Genomic DNA, 19,738 nt, shown 5'->3' on the forward strand with positions numbered 1-19,738 from the left:
TTGCTATGCTGCACATGAATATGGAAGATGTGCTAACCAGTCTGCAGGCTTAGTTAGTTAAGGTATCTTAGATAATATATTATATCGTTATTCTTGAGGTAGTCCTGGGACTAGGTAATGCAACCGTCTGGTTATCCGTATCCATAATTCATAATATCCAGTTTTCAAATACTGCTGTGGGCATCGGGGTATGATACTGAAGGAAGAGCAAGGATATGCCGAAATGGATTGTCCAATTTTTTTTTACATATTTTCTATGTAATGATTACTTGGGGGAAAAAGTGGTCTTCCATTACATACTTAGCTGCCCAAAACATACAAAGGTACCAATATAAACTTATTATAAACTGCTATTTCTCATAGCATTGTATTTTTCGGTGCTTTTGTCCAGTAGTGTGATACAATTATCCTGATGTTTCAAGGCTATAACAAGCATTGATTAATCTTTTAGTAAGAACAGCCAACCAAATCCCTCTCAAGTGGCGTCTCCGTAGGGTGTCGAGGTATGGTTTGAGCATAGGATGGCCATGCAGTGCCCTCTCCCCAACACTAAAATTTCAAAATTCTTATCATTTGCATGGGGCATTTTGAAACACGGGGTATGTCTAAGAGATGCATGGGATTGTATCAAATACACCCAAAAGGATCACTCAGATTTCCTGTGTGGAAAAGATGCATAATTTGTATAATATGCAAATGATTGACATGCAAATAATATGCAAATTACTTCTACCTTAAGAAAAAATCCGTAACTCTCTTTCACGGTTTCAGAGGCTTATTTTGATAGCACGTAGTTTTATTATCTCACACTAATGCAGTTATGTCTGTTGATAAAAATTTTGAGCAATATGCACTTGCGAAATCCGGTCAAGATCCCAGCTCCAAAACTTAGGATTGGAATTTTCTGTTGATTATAAATGCCCAGATAAACATACTTTACGGGGCAATATAAATAAAAAATAAAATCTAGGTTACTAAAATATGTCTAAACAAATTTAAGTACTTTGTTTATGCTAAACTAAAATAGATAAATTCGGTGTGTACAGGTTTTCAAATTGAACTAGACCCCAAGTGCACTGTTAGATAGGCACAGGGCTTCTAGATGTTGTCCTGTTTACATCATGACGTCATAATCTATAAATAGAATTTTTGACCGAATTTCGGGAGATGATCTAGAACATTCTATCTGGAACAAAACCTTAACTTTGTGGATTTCAGCTTCCAAATTTCAGTTGTTTCGGACTTAGAGACGAATCCCTTCAGTTTCCATTCATATACGTGGAATTATACAGTGTGAATTTCTACAGTGAATATTATATTCTGGCAAATTCTCCTAACAATCTCAAATCTAAAAATAGATTTGTTGTTTTCTATTGGTTGACTGATTTATGACGTCACGAATAAATGATAGAAACCTGTTTTGATTGGTTTGAGCTGAAAACCGCACGTGACATATCAGAGCTTTGTCAGAAAACCAAAACAAACCAGCATTGCTACTGAATTAAGCAACAGTATAAATTGTTTTTTCTTGAGAAAAACTTGGATATTTTATCATCTAGAGATATAGCAATAAAGGATTACCATATTGAAATACTCTGGAATAAAACTAAGCATAGTAGAAGGTAAGTCCAATGATTTTGATGCTGTGAATTACGAATTTTGACATGTAAACAAAGATATATCTGCCATATCTTCATATGGGTTATATAACAATTTTTGACAGTTCCACCAAAAAATTGGTAAGGGGTTAAAACGGGTATAGATCGTTAAGAAAATGACTGACAGTTTAATTTTGTGGTTTTCTTTGCGGTTTCTGCACAGAAATGTCACCACAGCTGATTTTGTTGTTATTATTTTGGGATGAATCAACATTGACCTAGATGACCTAGTAAACAGCTCTACCAGTCGTCAGTGGGTAGAGTCTTGTAACTACTGAATCATGCTCATTTTAACTTTATACTTGGGATGGTTCACATGTCGAACGAAATCTCAAGTCATCGTTATAGAAAATAATTTTGTTTTTTTACAGTTCCGATTTATACTTTGGGGATTTTATTACTTGACCGATTTTTGGATTATGAATTTTTAGTGAGACATAGGAATAGTTTTTGAATTCGAGGAGTTTTTTTTCCTTTGGATCTTTACTCGTTGTCTATTATATGGAGAAAAATATTGGAATGATTTCACGGCCTTCATTAGAACAAATGTTAGGCACAATGCCAAGGTGAGAGAAATAGACAACAAATCTTGGCAACTGCTAACAAACGGCACGTGGTAGTGACCAACTTTCTGTCTCGAACAACCAGTCATGTGTTCTATTTACTGGCTCTACAAATCACTGGAATGATCGAGATTGTTCAGTCTTACTTTGAGACACGTGCATTTGTGCACATGTAAAATTAAAACAAAACTCAAAAATTCGATAATTTTTCAAAATCAATGAAATTTGATTCACATGAAACGTTTTCATAACTTGTCAATCTGAATAGACGGCGCATTTCATTTCATTTTCGAATTGGAACAGTCTGTCAGTTTTTGCTACGGACTACAAAAAATAACTTTTTTCCCGCCATTATTATTTCCCCCTTCAGTTTCCCGCGGGATCTGGAGGTCGTTGACGAGCTTCAAGGTCAAGCGTTCGACTCTTGGTTTTGACAGGAAACCTTTGTCTGCACTTCTTTTTAAAAGGGTTGAAATTTTTATTTTTTAACTTCCAAGCCATTATATAGCTCTCTCTTTTTCCATCATTCTATTTTTTACAACTAATTCTGTCTTCTTCCAGCACTCAAGCATATACCAGCCTTCATCAATTGTTGAGAAGGAACAGTACCCCAAACTACTACCAGAGTTCACCGGTGTCTTCTAGTTACTGCAGGAGAGGTGTGACCAGAAGCACCAGTATACCACCCTACAGGAATAACTCATTTCAAATGACAGTCAATACATTAGCGAAGGTAAGACCCATATTTCATCAGATTAGCCTATCATATTTTTATTTCTTTAGAAACTGGACAGTGGGTATAGGGTAAAGCTATGCATAGTACAGCAAAGAAGGGGGGGGGGGGTTTAGAGTGTTTGACTGAAAACTTTTATTTCATTAGATACTTGGTAACATGAAGCATGGCCGAAATAAATTGACTGAAGAAACTCTACTTTTATCTAACTGGCCCAGAAAATGATAAAAAAAAATTGACCTCTTTCTAAAAATTATTAGTTAGGAGACCCTGTTTATGATGCAATTTAGAGTGTCCTGAATATGGACTTGAAGGTGTTATGGGGTCACCTCCTCAAGGACATTAATTTGACTTCAGGATTAGGACTGGAGCCAATCAAGTATAACAAACGAAGTGTATTGACCTGGGTCATATAAGATATTACATCATTCTGTCATGGATTCATTGAGTGCATTCTTTCTCGGTGTAGGGTAGATGACTTTCTTCTGGAGGTATTTATAGGGATGTGACTAAATTACAATCTGAGTCTTATATGGAGTGAAAGGTGTAGTACAAGTCTTATTAAGAAATTCTGAGTTGTCTTTAACAGTGGTCTGATTCTCATATACATGAACATGGTAGGAGTTGTCTTATCATTGGTGTCAGTCTTAAAAAAAAAAATTGAGTTGGACCTCGTTGTCTTTGAATTTTCTGATTTATATTTGTTTGGTTTGCATTAAACAAGACAAATCAGCTGAGAATTGTATATTGATGACATTGGATATTGGCAGGTCATTCTTCCTTCGTAATGCTGAGAATTCATATTGATTCCAGATTTTAGAGCACTCTCATCTTGCATTCAGTTGCTTCTCTCGCTTTTCTCTTAAGTTATGTTTCTTGAATATTTGAAACATTGATATCAATTCCCAAACCACCTGCACTGATGAAGGATTCAATATCCAAAACATGTGTTGGCAGCATTGATATGAGTTTTGTCATCGTAGGAAGGGTCAAATTGTTTACTTTGAATGCAAGGTTTATGATAAGCTGAAGTTTTATCCCATTGTGGGTGGGGATTTGAACAGCTGGGGGGTGAAATATTGATTCAGGTGAGGGTTAAGGATTAGTTTTAGCATATGTCTAATCTCTACTAGCCATTAGCTCCTGTTCAATAAGCTTACATACTTTGAAATATCTCAGTTTGTGTCCAGCCACAGCTAAGAAGGGGAGGGGGAGGGCTTGACAAATTTGGATGATTTGAATGACTTGCTGTGTCACATAGTTGAGGCCCCTTAAAAACAATTTGCCCTTTCTGACTCCCTTAGCTAGCTATGGTATGTGTATGAGATGAAAGATTAGAATATGATTGAGCCTACATCTCTGATAGTTTTAATGAATAAGAAGTCCACTAGAGATTTTGCTAAAGGGAGAGGGCATGCTCATCCTTCTGGAACACCTGATGTTTGTCTCTGATTGGTTTTTCAACATGTCACTTGTTTTTGTGAATCTACGCTATTATTATCTGATATGTTTATAGAACAGCTCTAATGTCGTTGTCCAATGTATACTTTAATACACTTTATAAGACTTCATATTAGAAATTTAACCTCCATTTCAACTCATTGTGGACAAAATGAAATTAGGTTTAGTTAATTAAACGAGGTCAAAAAGATGAAGTTGGTCAAGGTTTCAACATTAACTTGTCAACTAGTTTGTTGTCTCTTACAAAGACAAAATTATCTTGACAGTTATTTGATAGATAGAATCTCCTACACTCTGATGGAAGAAAGTGCTAGGCAAACTCCTTACATCTTCCTCACCTCCCTCCCTCATGGTTCAGTTTCAAAATGAAATAAATTAGTCAAATGCAATGACTTTTAGCTTGTCATCTGTCAAAATAAGTAGGTCACAAAATGGATGACAACCGTCAGTCATGAAATATTTGTGGGAAGGACATTGTTTAAATATTAGACATGTTTCAGTTTACCTTCCTTAATTAAATACTTTTAGAAATGATATCAGCAAAATATAACTTGATTATTTTCTCCTACTATAAAGTAAATATTGGACTACAGTAAGCTTAGAAAAGCAGCTATTACTATTTCACAAAAGCTCTTTATTACTTTTATTTGAAATAGGATTTTTATTCACTCCCTGATCATTTGCCTTCATGGTTTGCCAACTCGCAGACCCATATTAGCTCAAAGACTTCATGCATAAGTCTTATTTAACATTAAGTTAATTTTTTGACTTTTTTTTTTCGAAAAACTAGATGTGACCAATCAGTGGCCTTGTTATAAAATGATTCAACCTTGATGGTGACTAATCAGAAAAGTTGTTGCATAAGTCAGCATAGCCTTGACTAATCAAAGAATTGGTTACAAAACTGAATCATCAATCAAAAGTCATGCAATGTCGTCTTAGTCTACAGCAATTTAGCTAAAATACTGTCACGCAAGAATCCATAAAAAAAACCCAGAAAATGAGCGGCAAGGTCTCGTGGAATGTCAGATGACATTGATTAAGCAGTTTGTTTTTCTTGCTTTATCATTGACCTTGAAATTTTGTGGAAAATCACACGAAATTGCTACAATTAAATTGATTGTTCTATTAAAGAAAGGAAAATTAAACTTGAAGTTCGTTAATGGATGCGGAAGGTCGAATTGTTTGTTCTATCATAAGTTCGAGTGCTGCGAGGATGATTCTGGAAATTGCCAGAGGAATCTGGAAACCTTTGATTAATGCCGCAGAACGCTATCTTATGAATGAACACCCCCACACGAACGTAATCATATATATTTTTACTTGAAGTGTGACATAGTATTTTTCATTCTTCGTTCAACAATAACATTACTATTAGTGAATAACAAGTATGTTTTCTTCAAAGATGCTCTAGGCATTTATTTTAACATATATTTCACAAAATCTCACCATGATCACTTAGAATGCTTAAGACAGTGAACGTGTCCACTCGGCACTGGGATTTCTGTAAACATGAATTTCTGGAGTTATCTCTTGTACTGGAAGGTTTGTTTACATTTCTTTTGAAATTTTCTCTGAGAATCTGAAGCAACTTTTTTCAACTTCATCATTTTTGGAGAAGTCAATTTTTATTAAATTGTTAAATGAAGATCGATAGTTCCGATGTTTCTCTCTGTCAAGATGGGATAGTTTCTTGCATGGTGGTAAGTTTTCACATTTTCAGAGAAGTGATTTTTCGTTGAATTCTTGTACAAAAAGGGATGACGGAGATTTAAGCACATGTCACATGACTAGACAGGATGCTAATGACATGATTGGATAGTTATTTGGTATGCCTTTGTTAAAAAGACTTCTCAGAGATGCAATCTCCAAATGCAGGAATTCTCAGAGCTGACAAGATGAATTAAATAGTGTTGCATCTGGATTATTGTTTTGTAGATGCATCCCCATAGTTTTTGTATTTGGATATATAAGTATTTTGTGTGGATATGTGACTAATATTGCACCACAGGTTATACTGAGCGCTATGGCTCAAGCAACAGATCCAATTGGTATGCATTTGGGTCTAATAAAAGAAGATTGGGCTCCTGTCAGCTGTTTTGGATCTAATAAGCTTGCAGTTAGGTCTTTTCATACAGTTGTTTGATCCATCAACTGTTTTGGGATTTTTGCTGGCATTAGGATCATTTTTTGATTGAATATTGAATATATGTTTGTAAATTTTGAGAGGAAATCTTATGTACAGCATTGGGCATTTGTTTAAGTTTCCACTTCCAAAAGTTGTGTTCAATTGGAACTTTTAAACCAGTAGGGGATAGTTATTTTATTTTCTGATGACATGATTTAGGAGCTTAGTTCTATTTCTGTGATAAAGAGTTCAATAATGCTACATGTTCCTTTAGCAATGGTGGATATTATCCATAATGAATGATATCTGACGTTACTAAGGAAACAGTGCTGTGAATAGGCTTGATAGATATTGTTTTTGGAAGGTGTTAATCTGAACATCCTGTTTTATTGGTGTATTTGTGTCAATTTCCTGTTTTAGAAAGCAATAAGTATTTACTTCAGGATGTTGTTGTTGATTGTCAAATTTCAAGGATTTTTGTTTTTAATTTATTTTGTCGAAGCAGGAATTGGTCCAATCAGGAAGCAGGATATTGTATGGACTGACGTTGATTTGTAGGTTGGAGTTCCAAACAGGATAGCTGAATATGACTCCCTGTCTTCAAGTACGTGTATCGATTCAGTTCCTGAACTCTACATATATATATCGATTCCATAGACAGAATATGTTGTAGATTGAAGAGTTTGATTCCAACAGAATTTAATGTCCAGTGATAATAGGGAAATCCCCTGCTTGTAAAATAGGAAGGGTCAAGGGTTTGAAGTATTGTCAAAAGGGAATTCCCACTATTTAGGTAGGGATTGCCCATTCAGGGATATTCCTAAAAGGTAGTGAACCAGGAATACATGACTTCAGTCAAGAAAACCCCGATCCTTTAAATATGAAATTAACTGAGCTTCCTGGCTGTTATACAGGTCTTTTGTAAATGTGGGAATTCCCCTTGAAAATGAAATTCAATAGACTGTTTCACCAGAGCATGACATAGGTAATTTATTATATCTAAGATCTATTTATAGTATCACAAAGTGACAAATCTTCTATATAAGGCTTATTACTGTGGGTATTACTTATTACTTTAGAAAAGATTTTCTTAAATTAAATTTCAGGTATTTAAATCTCAGTTTATGTAGACTACATGATGTTTGAATTTATTTTGTGTAAGGGTAGGAATTAGTTTGTTTTAGATTGTCATTTGTTCTTTTTATTAGAATCAATGTGAACGTGATTTTTGTCAGGCGTTAGGCGTTTCTTAGATTACAAGATTGATGATCCAAATTTTTTTTTTTTTAATTGAAATGTTCATTGCAGTTTCTTAATTATGGGGGTTGGTATTTCACAAAATTTGCGTTATTTGTCTGTTTGATGCACCGATTAATCTTTTTTGAAATCAGTATGAAAGGAAGAAGCAGGAAATTTATAATCAAAATGTCAATTGTTCTTTGATTGTCTTGTGTTAACCACATGCGATGCATTCATCCATCAAATAGTTTTCAGTATTACGATACTTCCTAGTATATGGTTGTATATATTCTGTCTTGCATGCAAAATTTGTTTCAATCGAACAGGTCTGATCTACTATATTGATGGTTATATAACAACAGGCTACTTTCTTAAACATGAATCTTAATATCATTTAAAAAAAAAACATGAAAGATGATAAAGCAATTTAGAAACAAATTCAAAACAGTTAAATAACTAAAAGGCCTTCAAACTTACGGCTTTTATAATCAAATTGATTTATTTTTTAAAATCAAAATGAGTTATATAAATGTACTCAATTTAAAAGTACGTTGTTTTATTTTTCAGGCCAAGTTAAGTGGGAATATGGATCTATTTGGTCCCGATTTTTTATATTCACCAGGCTCCGATCATGTCTTGCCTAATGGTGAATTACCAATGTATGCCGCCAGCCCGAATTCATTATATTTATATGAACAAGAGAGACATGATATGCAACATTTGGGAAATACTCAGTGTTATAACAGCCCCCAATCTCATCTTAAAAAAGAAAATATTTTCAGTTGTGAGGATTTTGATTTGAATCCACAATACGAGGCAAATTTAGAATTGCCAAACAACTCCATTACTGACACTGACGTGCAACAAAATTTCACAGCATTTTCAGCTCAGAGTCAAAATGGCCGAAATTCCAATCCGACATTAACTGAACTCAATATGGGAAGTGAATCCGAATCATTCTTGGAAGATTTAGAAGCTGTGATACCCAAAACTCCGTCATTTTCAAACTCATTACCGACATTTTCCAGCGTCTCCCAACAAAATAACACTTTTACCACTCTAACAACCAGAACGCATGATTCATTTGCGAATAACAATTATGGTTTAAAAACAATTTCTTCGTGGCCATCTTGGAACAGACAGTGTGAGGCTGATCGAAGCAAATCGATACAGAATATTAAAACAGCCCTTCAAAATTCTAAATCCTTGCCCCTGACTCATACAGTTACCAGCAACTCCACACACAGCAGTTCATATTCCGAAGACAACAAATCACGATTACAGAAATTATTGATGGCCGACGATGACTCACCAGCGATGAGCGTGGTTGGAATGAAGCGCCCTCTGATGTCAATAAAAGAAGAAAAAGATGATGACTCCGTTGAAGAAAAATGGAAAGAAATCGAAAAATATATTCACGATGATGAAGAATCACGACCAACCAGAGAAAAACGAAAAAGATTTGGTAAGTTCGATATTTTTATTTTGCTTCAGCTACTTGCCATCCCTCTATCTTTAGTGAACTCATCCACTCATGCTTAATTTCAAGCTCTATATGTAGTGCTAATGGAGAGTTCATTAAAGAGATAGTGGATGTATGCTGTCATATCCATGCTTATCCAGCTTTGATTTTTCATTGTCGGGGTAAAGTGGATAGGAAAGGCCAACAATGAATAATATGCTGAGTTTGAGTTGATTTTGAAGAGAAATTTAAGATAAAATAAAAAGAGTACCTCTGACCTTTATGAGCTAGATTTTTTAGGTTATTGCGATGATGTTCAAATATTTTAGTGTCAAAATTAAAAAAGTAATTATTTAATAACAAAATATGTTTATTTTGGTTATCATTACTAATAGGACAAATATAAAAACCTGTTTCAATTGACAATTTTCTGGATAAAATCAGAATCAGCTGATTACTATCTGAGTCTATACATTTCTCTAATTCTAAAGAATAATAATGACAAGCTTATTTATAAGATTTAAATTTTTGAGAAAATTTTCCTTAATTTTGTGGAAAAATTTTCCATCATGTAGAAAGGATTAAATCTAAAAACATCTAAACATCTATCAGAACTATTGATCTAAATTTGTTAATATTGGATATATTGTCCCTGAATAGCTTGAATAATGAGTTGAATACAAGGCCCAAAGAGTTTTCGATGAGTAAGCCATTTAGTGCTTAATTAAACATAAAAAATTATGATTCTGCATCACTTAGTCATTCATTCATATTACAAAAATGTTGATTCACTGAATTCAGAAATAGTATATCATATATCTTGAAGTTCTTGAGGAAATATAAAGTTAGTGAATCTATTAATATAATGATGAATAGGCCAATATAGGATTTTATTATGAATATGATATGGAGCATTACACCATTCTATAATGAATAAGATAAAGCTGTAATAGAGGTCAATAATTGATTACCTGTATGTTATATAGTGGTGTATTGGTATTACTGTACTTGTACTTAGTGTATGACAGGATGTTAACACTGAGACAGGTTATTTACCTTAGAGTACTCTAGGCAACATTGTTACAACGGTCAGCATAATAACAGCTAGACAAGTGTTCCAAGACACAATACTGTATGAACTAGCAGTAAGGCATATTTAACAAGTCCTGCTTATGCATCATTTATAATAATGAATGACTTTTGATCGGTTTTCTGTCATATACGATATTAAAATAAACAGTCAGATTCGATCAATACTGAAGTATCAGTATGCAATATGCAGTTATATGGCACAGTCTGATTGAAACGTTCATTAGTCTTGGACTTGTCCTTAGTTACATAGGTAATATCAACTAATTAAGATGTTTACATAGGGTATCTATTAGTCTTAGTGTACTTAGTATTAGTAATGTTATAAATAGTAGATATTTGACTCTAGACAGGTGGTTTTCCTTTAAGTGCCAAAGGTTAACAGACACAGGTGTCAATCGACTTGTACTAATGTAATCTGTAGATAATACTAATACACATATGATTTAGGACATGTAGTTGATATGGGTTGAGAACTCACACAGGCTAACTTTCGGAAGCACGGGCCAAGGCGTCTGATAATTGCCCAATTTCTACTGACTAAGCTTTCCACTGCCACATGTAGGTGTTATCACAGTGCAGAACGTTTTAATAATTTCTTAGTGTACAAAGTTAATAACTGATTTTATATATTGTATTCCTTTGTCTAGAGATTGGTGACTAATATCATAGAACCATGGACAATAACAGAAGCTATATTGGTTTTCAGTTGTGTCATTACTTAAAAAGCAAATTCAAAATTGTGTTAGATACATGCCGAAGATTATGCTAAGAGGTCACTAACACATGATTTGAGTATATATAGATAGTTAATAGGACCTTCAGATATCTTAAAACAAAATAACAATTGTCTAAGGACATGTAGGTGATACACGTGGATCTAGGTTACCAACAACAATCAACATGAGTTTACCAAAACAATTTAGTAGATAATGCCCATTTGTCTTAGGACACATAAGTTTCTCAGTTAGCAACGAGGCTTTTAAAAATTTATATAAAATCCATTTGTCTTACTACCATTTGGATATCTCAGTTAGGTTCGAGTACGCCCAGAGGCATTTAAAACCTTAATGTTAAATTCATTTGTCTTCTTAGACAATAGATATATATAGAGCTCTCTAGGATATGAAATCAAAATAAGTCAAACTTAGCAGAATTTCAAATATATAAATCGAAATTTGGTAACAAATTGGGACCTTGAGCAGATAAAATGACATTTTGAAAACATTTGAAAATCAAAGCATAGAAAACAGAGATTAAGAAAAAAATGATGAATTAGTAATATCAGAAATGTGTAGAACTTCAAGTGTATTGAGGTAAATGGATAATGCTAATGGAATATTGGACTGGGAGGCTATAGCTATATTGATATCCCAGTGTAGAAAGGTTACTAGTGTAATAACCTACCTATATATTATACCATCTATTACACAGAGGAAATAGAAAATTATTAAATAGTCATCAAAACATTAAAATACAAATTAATGATAGATATTACTCTACTCTACTGTACTGTACTCGATAAGGTTATGAATTATGAATGAATAGCTAGAGATTTGTTGTTAGTTGTAATACTAACATAATGTTGATAACACCTTAGTAATAAACCTAACATCCAATTTGCTTAATTAATATTTACTTTATTCACATTATATGCTTTCTGGGATTTTTCTTTATAAGAATTTATACAATTTTTCTGAATTGTTTGCAGTATTTAAGCTTTAATGAACAGTTTCTTATTTCATATATTAAAGTTGTGAATTTTTTTCACTGTTTGCACAGAAAAACTCAAATTTATCATTAATTCTGTAAGTGAATCACCTTCATAGCGTTACATGAATTGTATCAGAGTTTTCTATTTACTATGTACTCCAATGTACTAACTCTTAAGTACAAAAAGTTCAAGACACGTGATATTAAGAATTCAGACAAGTAAAAACTAGAGCAATCAGCTGACTGGAGTTGAACACTATAGTCCATTCTTGATCCCATTCATATAGAAAGATATTATGTATGTATTCTAGAATATGATAAGATACCAAGTGCAGAAAGGGCATAGCTATGTTGTTTTGAGGTAAACAATGTGCAACTTTTAGAACAGTGAATGGTTGACTACTTGAATCCTTTTCGTTAATTTATCTTTGTCCATTTTTTTATTAGGTTATTTATTGATTGTCTGAATTCAGTACATTATTCACTATTTTTGGAGTTAAAGCCCAGATTTTCTATAAGTGCTTGAATACTTGAATACGTACAACTAAAAAAATAGTAAAGCTAAAACAGGAGATATAGTTTAGGACTTGACATAAGGCAGACACAAATTCTTCTTCTTTTTTTGAAAGAATCTCCAATCCTGCACAAAATATCATAGGGCCCAAAAATTATTAGTCAGCTGTCTCAAAAACAGATATATAAATCGCCCAATCTCCTACTAGTAATAAATGGAGGTCACATTGAAATTTTAAAATATGAGTGTACATAGGCTCAAAATTTTGGGTATTGTGTAATACTTGTCACTTGAATAGTCATTTTTCAAATCTTAATCATGAAGCATGAATGCTACGCCCTGTTTTCATCTTGGGCAATATGATTCAACCTATTATAGTTATTTTATCAACCGGGTAATAATTCAACTACACTCATAAACACACCCTTGCCCAAATTCAGGTAAAAAGATAAGTTTTGATAGAGACATTGAAAGATATAGAAGTTAGGTTTGCCTTTTTCAAAACATATTTGAGATCTATGGATTGAGAAGTTAAAATTAACGTTAAGACAATTTTCTCTTAAAAATGTTTGTTTTTCAGTTTGAGATATTTTGACATGTAGAACTGTATCAATTGTTTTTGGTACTGTAAAATGTTGAACAAAACAAAGATTATCAGTTGAGATTGCCATAGAAATTGACATAAATCACAGTTTAATATTGAATCGAAAAAAATACCTAAGGATAATTTGTGATTGAAAAACAATTTAAAATTGAAAGTTGTAAATTATTGTCAATTGTAGCTAATCTTGTTGTTTGAGAAAATTTTGTCAAGGACGAATTTTGTTTTGTTTTAAAAAATCGTCCTTCAACTTGAAATTCTGATTAAAACTACAACTGAGCGACTAACGTGACAGATATATATATGTAAATAAATATACAGCCAATGTCAAGGTCAAGGGCGATGTAACACAGTCTCTGGAACTTTCTATTGATTCTGGATTCTGGCCAATGTTAGTTATGTCATTCATGTTTGAAATATCAAAATACCAAACGTGAACACTCGATGCCACTAGGTTAAAAACTTGAAATGTCATTACTGAAGATTTCATATTAAAATGGTGTATGTCAATAGTCTGTAAAATTGTAAAATATGGCAAAATTTAAAATGGTCTTAAAATATTCAAAAGGTCTTGGGAAATATTGATTTATTTGAATAGATAAATGAATGAATAAATGAATGAATGAATGAATGAATGAATGAATGAATAATACAATAACATATTGTAATATAAGGTCATTAATCCTTAAGCAACATATAGTGATAGAGATCACACTAACAATATTCACGGATTATGTTCTGTTGTTTACTATAGTGAGATGTGAGATGTAATATATATGATTTAAAATATGAATGAATAATTACATGAATGAATCCATCTATAGATAAAAGTCTATAGGATATAAACCAAACAAAAATAAGTAAGCCTAACTTATGGAACATATGGTTAAAAACTAAACAGTACAGTAACCTAGAAAATAGCCTTTGATGTTAAATGTACATGAGATATTGAAACTAAAACAAAAAATCATATCCTATTTTTAAAACCATCCTAAATTTTAACATCCAATGGAATAGGTTAAAGATTGGTGATATCATAGTTTCTTTCATTGACTCAGGATGGGCCAAAGTTTAATAGTACAATCTTTTGTTTAATTGTATGCCTCGTGGCTAGATGCACTTACTAATAGATCATGGCATTTCTCACACTGTTTCAAGGTATATCCTATCATAATTATTATAATCATTCAATTTTATATTGTTCTATCGTATTGATTATTGATTGGATTGTTTTTATTTGATATTTTCCTGATTAAAGAATTAAATGTTATTCACCTCTTTGGGTCAGTCAGTACTCTTCCTTATACATTCAATGATAATAATTTTATGAGTAATTTCTTTAATATTTCTACTTTTGGTTTAGATCTTAAAATTTTTGTGAGGGCGTGAATAAGAATGAGGGTGGTGGAATGGGTTCATTAACCATTGGAAAATTAACTTTAATTAATTACTCAACCATCAAATTTTTTTCTTTTCTCATTATCTTGCTTTGTGAACAGTAAAATGTTTTTTTTTTCATATATATCTGTTTTAATTAAAATTTGACCTCAAGAATTTTGAGGTTGTGGTATATTTTGAGGTTGTGGTATATTTTGAGGTTTATTTATTTAAAGATGTATTGTCTTTATTTCAGATTCTGAAAGTTCTATGACAGGATCCTTTGATGATTCTAATGAGGATGATGATAGCAGCGATGAAGAATTTTCAGATGGAGGTATGTATCTTTTTTCCTGAAATTCTTTTGGGGATACTGTTCTTTGAATTTTCTTGTGGTGATGTCAAGGACCAAATGTTTTATTAAATTCGATTTGTTAATCAAATTTTATTTTATAAACCAAAGTTTATTCATTTAAGAAATGAATGGGTGATAGACTTTTATAATAAATGAATAAATAATATATCCATACAAATATGTACAATAAATTTTTCTTGCCATATATTATACTTAATACACCTTATTTATATGAAATTATTTTGTCTTTTCAGAGATGGACATGTCCCATCTGAACAACACATCAGTTTTAGAAGACGGAAAAAAAGGAGAGAAGTTTTTCTGGCAGTACAATGTTCAATCTAAAGGTCCGAAAGGAACCAAATTGAAACTTCATTTGGACAGTAAAAATCCTCATAAATTAAAGAACTTTGAAGATCCTGTTTTTGATCCTAATAACACTAAATCTGGAATTCGACATGGTGGAAAGGCGCGAAAAGGAGATGGAAACGATATCGTGCCGTCACCCAGAAAACTTTTCAGTCTTGGTGTTCAGATACGTAGACTCAATCACATGATCAATGAGATATCAGCCAATAACGATCAGTCAGCTTCGAAACGAAATGAGTTACGAAAGAAGAAAAATAAGCTCGCATCCAGAGCTTGCAGATTAAAGAAGAAAGCTCAACATGAAGCTAATAAAGTGAAATTGTTTGGAATTGGGAAAGAACACAGTAAGTCTTAATCAAATTTTCATTTCTAAGAAATTTTACTTGATAACCGACATATGAGAAAGGAAACAGCTGAATATCTAGCTTTTTCATTCAAAATATCTACCATTTCCTGAAAATATGGCTAGATAAGCTCCAGTGTGGAAAGTGAAACGAGTCCATTTCTCCTTATTATCAATTTCTCTATGACATTCTTATCTAAAAATAGAATTATCTTTCCCAAAATGTCAAATATTTGCTTCAACAGCTCATGTCCTTGTTTGAAAATAAAGATTTTCTTGAAAAAAGATTTTCATCTTAATTTGAAGCATGGTCAACCGGAAATTTTATCTTAAGACAATCTAGAGTTCAAAGTTCAAATGTGAAAGGTCATGGCTATGAAGTTTATTAACCCTGTTTTCCTTCCTTCCAGGTCAGCTGATAGAAGTCATCAAGACTATAAAAGGAGAATTAAAAAAGAAGGCAAGGGATGTTGAAAATGAGACTTTGAGTAATAAAGAAAATTTAATAAGTACATTAGACCGGTTAATTGCTAACAAATTAAGTAAGTATTTGCATATTATATCTTCATAAACACCAAATTAATGATTAAATCATCTAACATTGCCTAGGCATCGTTGACAACATTAATGGCCATTTGAATCTTAACCCAAACATGACTGGCAAATACACCTACAACACTCCTGCTTGATAAGAACAAAAATATCATTGTCAAAAGTCATAAGTTATTTATTAAAGTAATTGTTATGCATATGATAGTGTCTAGTTGATTGCTGCTCGAAACTTTAGCCAAACATGACTGGCAGATACTCTTACAACATCCCTTAAGTGGCCCTTTAAAAAATACTTATTATATTTTGTTTTTATTTTTCAGCTGACAGAATAGCTGGAAATACGACAGTGTATGTTAACAGTGTGATAAAAACAGTGGAAGGAGGCGATACAACGGGAGGAATCCCCAGCGCTCGGAAATAAACAGATCCATCCAATCAGAGATCAGCCCCTTCAGAATCTCTTTATTTTGTATTACACCAGAACTCTTTTAGTTGTCTAAAACTTGAGATCAAATGGACAAATACCATCTTCCAATCAGCAACATCAACTTTTTAACAACAAGTAAAAATAACTCTTTGATTCCCATAAGCATGATCTTCAAAGCTTCTCATGAACTTTTTGATTCAAGAGGCATGAGCTTTTTCGAACATAAGAACATATTAATCCAACGTGTGTAAATAACATCTGGGAAGAATTTTTTGACTGACAGCCTTGATTGCATTTGACTTGATATTAATGAACGATTTCATATCTTGTGATCTTAAATTGTGTTCAATTTTTCGAATGTAGAGACACTGTAAATGGGAAAAAATTGACAAGAATTTGCCAGCAAGATTCGATGTTTCAATATTGTTATTAATGTTGTTTTAAGTCTGATTGTCCAAATAATCGGTGTTAAAGTTTTTTGTTGTTTGTTAAACTATCTTTTGATGCTCCATGAGCTGTGAATTTTAAAAAGATAGGGGCGTGGTTGGAGAGAGAATTCGAATATAAGATATCGTCAATTTCTAATTAAATTTGAATGATAATTCAATTGCAGCATGCTAATGTGATAAACATATCATTGAATATGTGTCTGATTTGAACGGAAAGCAAGAAATTGTCGAAGCGATGAAAAGTCTCTCCTTCCAAAGCCAATATGATTCAAACAACTAAAGAACTCAATATGTATTAAGGTATGAGTTGAAATCCTAAGCGAGAAGTGGTGTTAGGCATTGGCCTGTGAATAAACCATTTGTCTTTCAAGATAATCGTCAGGCTATTGCAAGTATGGCCGTAGCATTTGAGAATAAAAACTTGGTTTACTATAAATAAATACAAGCATTTTTTATATCACCTTTCATATTATTTTCTTCGTAAATTTTTACATTTTATAGATCATTTCCTCAATATTTGATTTGTAGATTAAAATTTGTGTCTCATAATTTGTATTTAAAAACCCATCAAGGTGCATGTTGTAAATAACAATATGTAGTTATTTGTAGTTAAATGTAGCTATCAACCCTATTTCATGTATTATCCCTATTCCACCTACTATCAAGTATTTGTAATATTAACATTTCATGTAGTCTTAATATAACAAAACATGACAAAATTTCATAATAAGATAGCATAAAAGTGCATTTTTGATGCAATTTTGGCATGTTTTGCTGATTGTTCAGGTGTAGATTTTCATAATCAACAAATTATATTTAAATATTTAATATTATAAAACTTGTGACAAACCATGCCTAAATATCATTATTACTTATTGTTATATAGTCAAAGACAAGATATTTTTGCATGACTGGTTATGAAATTAGATGTTCATTTACCTTGTATATTGTAAAATGTGTTTTTTGTTGTCACTGTCTTCATTGTACAGCCAAGTGACCTTATTCCATACAATTTCTAGTTGTAGCCTACCATAGATAGTAGAATTGTTATATATCAATGAAAATATCTTACAAAATGACATAAATTGGAAAATATCAGAGAAATTTCAATTGTTTTGTTATCTGTTATGATGGTCTGTTTTGTTTGTGATTTGAGAATATATAAAAATAAAATTGGCTAAGCAATAATGAATTTTTTATTTGGATACTGGACATTACAACCTGCCTTCACTTCTTATTGAACACGTCTTATGGTACATATTAGTGGTACTTTCTCATTGTACAGTACTGTGGTCCATTGCCTTACTGTACAGCCATGTCATTTGCTGATTGTCCAATGGTCTCTTCCATTGTACATCATTAGGGTGGTTCACTGTCATATTGTACATCATTGTGGTTCACTGTCATATTGTGCATCATTGTGGTAGTACACTGTCATTATGTACATCAGCGTGGTACACTGTCATAGTGTACATAAGTGTGGTACACTGTCACAGTGTACATCAGTGTGGTACACTGTCATATTGTACATCAGAGTGGTTCACTGTCATATTGTACATCATTGTGGTGGTTCACTGTCATATTGTACATCATTGTGGTGGTTCACTGTCATATTGTACATCATTGTGGTGGTACACTGTCATAATGTACAGTGTCATTAAAAATCAACAGCAAGGTCCTTCTGTTAAAGCTGTCCCTGACACATTTCTCTAGATTTCATTGATGCTTTTCCAACTTAACTTAAGAAATCAGATTCCTAATATTTACCTGCATAATTAATCTTCATAATGTCATGGATATCACTTCCTGAATTAAAGCCAAATCTAATGGTTTCCTTATTTATCTAATACCTGTACCATAGCAAAATATTTTCACTGTTAAAATAGTGCTCAATATAATTGTAGAGCGATAAAGACATACCACTGTTATAATAGTGCTCAATACATCAATTGTAGAGCGATATAGAAATACCACTATTAAAATAGTGCTCACTACATCAATTGTAGAGCAATATAGAAATACCACTGTTAAAATAGTGCTAAATACATCAATTGTAGAGGAATCACTGTTAAAACAGTGCACAATACATCAATTGTAGAGCGATATAGAAATACCACTATTAAAATAGTGCTCAATACATCAATTGTAGAGCGATATAGACATACCACTGTTAAAATCGTGCTCAATACATCAATTGTAGAGCAATATAGAAATACCACTGTTAAAATAGTGCTCAATACATCAATTGTAGAGGAATCACTGTTAAAACAGTGCACAATACATCAATTGTAGAGCGATATAGACATACCACTGTTAAAATAGTGCTCAATACATCAATTGTAGAGCAATATAGAAATACCACTGTTAAAATAGTGCTCAATACATCAATTGTAGAGGAATCACTGTTAAAACAGTGCACAATACATCAATTGTAGAGAGATATAGACATACCACTATTAAAATAGTGTTCAATACATCAATTGTAGAGCTATATAGAAATACCACTTTTAAAATAGTGCTCAATACATCAATTGTAGAGTGATATAGAAATACCACTGTTAAAATAGTGCTCAATACATCAATTGTAGAGCGATATAGAAATACCACTATCAAAATAGTGCCCAATACATCAATTGTAGAGTGATATAGAAATACCACTGTTATAATAGTGCTCAATACATTAATTGTAGAGCAATATAGAAATA

The 19,738-nt window shown here is 32.4% G+C and overlaps 2 protein-coding genes across 2 annotated transcripts; both read left to right on the plus strand.

Moving 5' to 3' along the window:
• Window positions 1-5,927: 5,927 nt before the first annotated feature.
• On the plus strand, window positions 5,928-9,455 carry LOTGIDRAFT_159134 (hypothetical protein; the record flags this gene model as incomplete). The annotated part of the gene is made up of 3 exons (XM_009052781.1): window positions 5,928-5,960; window positions 8,350-9,247; window positions 9,277-9,455. The coding sequence occupies 3 exons, from the start codon at window positions 5,928-5,930 to the stop codon at window positions 9,453-9,455; spliced, it is 1,110 nt and encodes a 369-aa protein (XP_009051029.1).
• A 4,788-nt stretch (window positions 9,456-14,243) lies between these two features.
• On the plus strand, window positions 14,244-18,219 carry LOTGIDRAFT_231402 (hypothetical protein). Its single transcript, XM_009052782.1, has 5 exons — window positions 14,244-14,319; window positions 14,795-14,875; window positions 15,148-15,606; window positions 16,016-16,147; window positions 16,478-18,219. The coding sequence occupies exons 1-5, from the start codon at window positions 14,295-14,297 to the stop codon at window positions 16,576-16,578; spliced, it is 798 nt and encodes a 265-aa protein (XP_009051030.1). The 5' UTR covers window positions 14,244-14,294; the 3' UTR covers window positions 16,579-18,219.
• Window positions 18,220-19,738: the final 1,519 nt, after the last annotated feature.

Source organism: Lottia gigantea (assembly GCF_000327385.1).
Source record: "Lottia gigantea unplaced genomic scaffold LOTGIsca_19, whole genome shotgun sequence".
Taxonomy (NCBI): Eukaryota; Metazoa; Mollusca; class Gastropoda; family Lottiidae; genus Lottia; species Lottia gigantea.